General features: G+C 49.3%; 1 protein-coding gene across 1 annotated transcript in view; it reads right to left on the reverse strand.

Annotated features, from left to right (window-relative positions):
• Positions 1–389: 389 nt before the first annotated feature.
• The window catches only part of Plac9 (placenta associated 9), a 12627-nt gene continuing 7016 nt past the window's right edge, over positions 390–6000 (reverse strand). Inside the window, exons 2-4 of the mRNA XM_028754120.1 lie at positions 2806–2903; positions 852–975; positions 390–512 (exon numbers count right to left, since the gene is read on the reverse strand). Of these exons, the coding sequence (XP_028609953.1) occupies positions 502–512; positions 852–975; positions 2806–2903 (233 nt within the window). The 3' untranslated portion in view covers positions 390–501. The remainder of the gene's footprint in view (positions 513–851; positions 976–2805; positions 2904–6000) is intronic.

Genomic DNA, 6000 nt, shown 5'->3' on the forward strand with positions numbered 1-6000 from the left:
CTAGATTCACAACCAGGCAACAGGATTCTTCTTGCACACACAACTCCTCACCACCAGTGGGGCAGGGCAGGGAATCACATGAAGGCAGAGATTCTGATGGGGTAAGTTGGATCTTGTGTTTCTGACAGTCTCCTGGGTGGCAGTGACTGCTGTTTTGTGGCCTGGGCAGCAAGGCTGCATAAAGGGGCTTCTGTGTGCAGTTACCACTCTAGGCCTCTGGTGTCAGTGAGTCTGTGAGTCAGTTTCCAGGGTCTATCTCTATAAATAAGAAAGTTGGAAGTCCCCTTGCATAGGTTACCCACGTCTGAGTGCTAGAACAGCAATGTGGGGTTCAGGGTGTAAGACAGGAGGAGCTGGAGCTGGGATAGCCAAGGTCATGGCTAGCAAACGGGTCCAAATAGTAGCTTTTATTTCACACCAAAGCGGGGCAGGAAAGCAGGAAGAGCTGGCTTGGTTCTCAGAGGGATGACTTCAGCTGGCCAGCTCCACCATCCCTGGTAGTCAGAAGCCATCTGCAAGGAAAACGGGTTCCCTAGGTGAGCAGCAGAGGATGCTGAAGGAGCCCCTTGTCCTTGCTGTGCTCAGCGACTGCTTCTTTCCAGCTTTCTGCTTTCTTGGGACAGCAGGACATAAGGAGCTGGGGATGAACTGAGCATCAGTAGGATCAGTAGGGTGTCAGGACCCCGGCTGCCAGGGGCTGGGGAGAAGAGACGGAAGAGCACAGAAGCCAGAATACTTGAAGACTGAGGCACTCTGCCCCTAGGACGGCATAACATACCCTGTGCATTCTGCTGCCAGGGACCCTAGATAACAGGCCCAGCAGACATCCCTCTGCCATCTGAGCCACTCACCATCTCCAAGCAGGTCAGGTTTGGGGCTGAAGGGCCCTGGGGGTAAGTTTGGAGCCAGTTCCTCCAGCAGGCCCAGCAGGCTTGTCACTTCCGCCTCCAGGTGCTCCACCGTCTTCTCCACGGTCTGGAGTGGGAGGGGAGGGTGGGGCAAAGTCAAGCACAGAAGTTGGGCCAACTTTAGCTTAGCTTAGTGATGTCCTAAAGAAAGTCCACTGTGCCCCAAGTCCCAGTGTCCAGTGGAGGGGAAGCTGGGTGCTGTCCAATCCTGGCTCTCACCTGATCTCTGCTCAGTTTCCCCAGGTGAAAGCATCACAGGCTGCTTGCTCTCTTTGCCCTTTTAAGGATCCTCCTGTCTGGCCCTCAAAAGGTGCCAGGCTTGGCACAGGGACTCCCTCCTGAGCATCTTTTTGTTTGGGAGTAGGCTATAAGAGTACACATTCTTTTTGTTGCACCGCCCCCTTGTGGCAGATTTGTGATTTTAAAGTTTGTTCCTAGAGGTTGCTTAAAGGGGTGTGTCAGATCCTGCTGGCAACCTAATAAAGCCTAGAGGCCTCGTGTCAGAACAGTGCGTTCATGCTTAAAATAAAAAATAAGGATATCAAGTACATTGCAATAGCATTCGAATATTAAAACTATACATTACTTTAGTGGTTGATGTCTGTAAGCTCGAAATATTGAGACAGGAGGATCACCACAAATTTCAGACTAGCTTGGGATACAGAGAAAGACTGTATCAAACATTATTATTATTGTCTTCAGGGTAGGGGGCGAGAAACTCAAAAGTCTACCTTAGGAGCTGTCCATTTGTGTGTGTGTCTGGGGTAGGGAGGCACACTCACACCACTGGGAGTGTGTGGAAAGGTCAGAGAACAATCTGCAGGAATCAGTTCTCTCTTTCTGCTTTGAAAGTCCTGGGGGCCGGGCAGTGGTGGCACACACCTTAATCCTAGCACTGGGAGACTGAGGGAAGAGGATCTCTGAGTTTGAGGCCAGCCTGATCTACAGATCATGTTTCAGGACAGCTGGGTACACAGAAACCTTGTCTAAGAGAAAGAAAGAAAGAAAGAGAGAGAGAGAGAGAGAGAGAGAGAGAGAGAGAGAGAGAGAGAGAGAGAGAGAGAGAGAACGAAAGAGAGAAAGAGGGAGAAAGAGGCCAGCCTGGTCTACAGAGTAAGTTCCAGAACATCCCTGTCTCAAAAAGCAAAACAAAGGGTTTTCAGCAATGGAGATAAAACTTTGCCCAACACAAAGGTATGGACCCTAAATTATGATTCATCACAAACTTTGATGGTTGAATTTCTCCCTTCCTCCGATGACTTAGGGTTTCTATCACTGCAATGAAACACCATGGCCAAAAAAGCAAGTTGGGGAGGAAAAGGATTATTCTGTTTATACTTCCACATTGCTGTTCACCATCAAAAGGAAGTCAGGACAGGAACTAAAGCAGGGCAGGAACCCAGAGAGGCAGGAGCTGATGCAGGGGCCATGAAGGAGTGCTGCTTACTGGCTTGCTCCCGTGGCTTGCTTAGCCTGCTTTCTTATAGAACCCAGGACCATCAGACCAAGAATGCCACCACCCACAATGGGCTGGACCATTTCCCATTAATCACTAATTGAGAAAAAAAATGCCTTATAGCTGGATCTCATAGAGACATTTTCTCAACTGAAGCTCCTTCGTCTCTGATGACTCTAGCTCATGTCAAGTTGACGCACTAAACCAAACAGTATACCCAACTAGGGAAAAATTTCACTCTGTGTGCAAGCAACGCCTCCTAGGAGGTAAGGTGTATAAGACATTACCCAACTGAACATCCCAGTTAGAGCACGGAGTCGTTAGCTTGGCAGCTGGGGTACAGGACTGGCCTGGGTTTTCTGAGATTTGTATTCCACAAAGCTTCCATCCTGGCCTATGGCCATGAAGCATCTCGGTCTCTTCCTGCTGTGTGCTCCTTACCTCTTCCATAATGTCTAACCGGCTTTGCACAGCCATGTGTCTGTCACAGCCTGGGCTCCAAGCTAGATCTTCTCCAGGGGAACTGGGGGACTCAGCAGCTGTAGGGAAAACAAGTCTTGTCACTGTGGAGCCAGTGCTTCCCTTGTGGTACCAGAGGGTTCTGCAAAACCCCAGGCTTAGGAGACACGGGGATTCTGAAATGAGACACGAACATGCAGGGGATGAAGACATGAGCACCACCCTAACCCCGCCTGTCTCCAGACCTAGGAGGGCTCTCTCAAGGAAGCAATGTCTAGGCTGTGTAGTGGCAAGACAGGGGAGGTTTTGGCTGCTTGCAAAGACATGGAGAGAAGCATGTCTTCCTTGGACAAACCATCCAGGGTATTGGAATGCCTGCAGAGAAACAGGGTGGGAGATTCAACCAGGAAGGGGGCTCGGGATCAAAGCCAAGAGTAGCTCTTTGACCCAGGGACCTGGAGAGTGAGGAGGAATGCAACTTGGGAGGGAGGCAGTGGTGGCAGTAATCTGCGCTAGAAGTGATGGGCCAGACAGTAGCGGGTAGAATCCAGGGAGGAAACTGAGCAGCCTCGTCACTGGGAAACAGCTAGTCTAAGCTGCTGCTCACCATGTCCAAAGCCACACTGCTAATGAAAGGCTCAGGGTTTAACCTACTGTGCTGACTGTCCTTGGTGGTCCACTTGACTATATCTAGAATTATCTAAAACCCAAGCCACTGGGCCCGCCTGTAAGGGCTTTATCTTAATTATTTGGACTAATTAATTTATTAATCCAGATTTCAAGGTGGGTGATCCGTCTTTAGTACGAGCTCTACTTTCTGTTGGCAGACTGTATGAAGGACATGGAAGGCCAGGCAGTGGTGGTGCATGCCTTAAATCCCAGCGCTTGGGAGGCAGAGGCAGTTGGACCTCTGAGTTCGGGGCCAGCCTACTCTACAGAGAGTTCCAGGACAACCAAAGCTACACAGCAAAACCCTGTCTCAAAAACCAAACAAAATAAGGACAAAAGAAGGCAGTTTGCTCTCTTTGCTTTCTTGTTCTCTCTGGCAAGTCCATCCCATCACCGGATTAGAGCCTACTTCTCTGGGATTTCAGAATAACTGAAGATCAGCTGAGACATCCAGACTCACAGACGAAACATCTGCTGAGCTTTGGACCTTTTGCTGGTAGACGTCCGTTGTTGGATTAGCTGGACTACAGACTGTTTCAAGGGAACCCATTTTCTATATATCAATAGATCCATTCTTAGTCACATGTTCCCTAGAGGGGCAGAACTGATAACCTTCTGGAGAACCCTGACCAATATACCTTCTTAACTCTTACTCATGGTTCTCCTCCTCATTCACGGAGGTTGTACCTGGCACCACCAACTCTGACACAGAAGCGTCAGCATCCTGGTTCTGAACTTGGGCTGCAGTGGGTCAATCTGAGGCATTAGATGTGACTGAGCCCTTAGGAAGTGCCTGTCCCCAGGAAGCAGGTACTGAACTGGAGTGGAAAGAAGAGAGAGTTTTTCAGATTTGTAGAGAGGGCAAGGAGCCTAAAGTGGCAGGAAAGGTTAGCACTGTGAGAAAGAGAGCCAGGAATGTCCCTGCCCGGTGCTAGCCCATTCCCCTGTGGACTGTGCATAGTGTTGCAGATGGGAAGGGAAGGCAAGGTCAGAAGCTAGAAATTCGGGTCCTGGGAAATTTCTTCAGGAAGATTGGAAGGAAGGGGGGGAGGGAAGGAGGAAAGGGAAGAGGGAGGCTAGGGAGAGAGGGAGGGAGGGAAATCAGCTCTCCATGGCCAGAGAATTGTGTGCTATTGTCCTGGGTGTTTTCTTGGGCTTTGGAAAACACAGCCATTCTTACAGGGACAGAAGGGAACAGAAGTGAAAGAATGAACTTCTTGCAGGAACAGGAAGCCTTGGAATCCATGATCAGGGGAATCGGAAGGATAGAAGAGAGAGAATGTGAGGGAACTGAGTCAGAGGCAATGCTCACTGCTACAGTTCAGATCTTCAATGTCCTCTGAAGGCCCATGTTAGAGGCCTGGTCCCTAGAGTATGGTGTGGGAGAGTGGGGGAGGGGATCTGTGTCTGTAGGAGGTGTGGACTGCTGGGAGACGGGGCCTAGAAGAAGGTTGTTAAGGTATTGGGGTGTGCCCTCTGAGAGCGTTGTGGAACCCCATTCTCTTACTCCTTTCTTTCTGCTTCCTGCCTGACAAGGTGAGTGGTTTTGCACCTGCCATGATGTTCTGTCTCAGCAGCAGCAGCCACCCAAAAGCAATGGGGCAGTTGACCATGGACTAAACCTTTTCATTCATGAGCCAAAATAAACCTTCTCTCTCTTTTTGGTAGATTGCCTCAGGTATTTTCTTATAGTGGTGACAAGCTAATACACAACCTTCTGTGAAGAGCAGCATGGCTCCCTTCACTAAACCTTAGAAACCCTGTTCAGAAGACTATGGTGCCACTACTGATGTGAAGACGGGAAGAGAACGTTATAGTGGTGTTGTGACTTAAACATGAAATGTCCCCCAAAGCTTACGGGTTTGAATACTAGCTCAGCTCCATGTCCTCTTCTCCCCCTCTGCCTCTGGACTGCCCATCACATGCTCTGATGGGCTAGCCTCATGATCCTACCACCATGCCTTCTCTACCACAGCAGACTATAGGCCCTGAAACCTTGAGCCAGAATAAACCTTTCTCCCAAAGTTGTTTTGTTGGAGCGTTTTATCATAGCAACAGGAAAGCAATCAGGCTGAGTGGTGTGCTGGCTACATTTGTAGGAGTGGGTCTGTGGGAGATCCATATTGGAATATTCACTGCTGAAACGTTAGTCTTAGATTTACTTCAAAATCACCCGGGGCTGGTGGAAGGACAGCAAGAAGCAAAAATGGGCAGAGCAAAGAGCCCCCCCGGGAGTGCATTCCACCATCCCCTCTGCTTTTGTGTATATAGTTTTTAAAAAATGTATATTTTTATGTGAGTATTCTTGCCTGCATGTATGTGCACGTAGAATCTGAGGTCAGAACAGAGCATCAAATCCTCTGGAACTGGAGTTACAGACAAGATGGTTGTGAGCTTCCTTATGGGAGCTGGACTTGAACCCAGGACCTCTTCAAGAGCAGCAAGTGCTCTTTGCTGCCGAGCCATCTCTCCAACCCAGACACTTATTTTAAACTATGTGTTTGTGTC

Source organism: Grammomys surdaster, unplaced genomic scaffold (genome assembly GCF_004785775.1).
Source record: "Grammomys surdaster isolate TR1022 unplaced genomic scaffold, NIH_TR_1.0 125979, whole genome shotgun sequence".
Taxonomy (NCBI): domain Eukaryota; kingdom Metazoa; phylum Chordata; class Mammalia; order Rodentia; family Muridae; genus Grammomys; species Grammomys surdaster.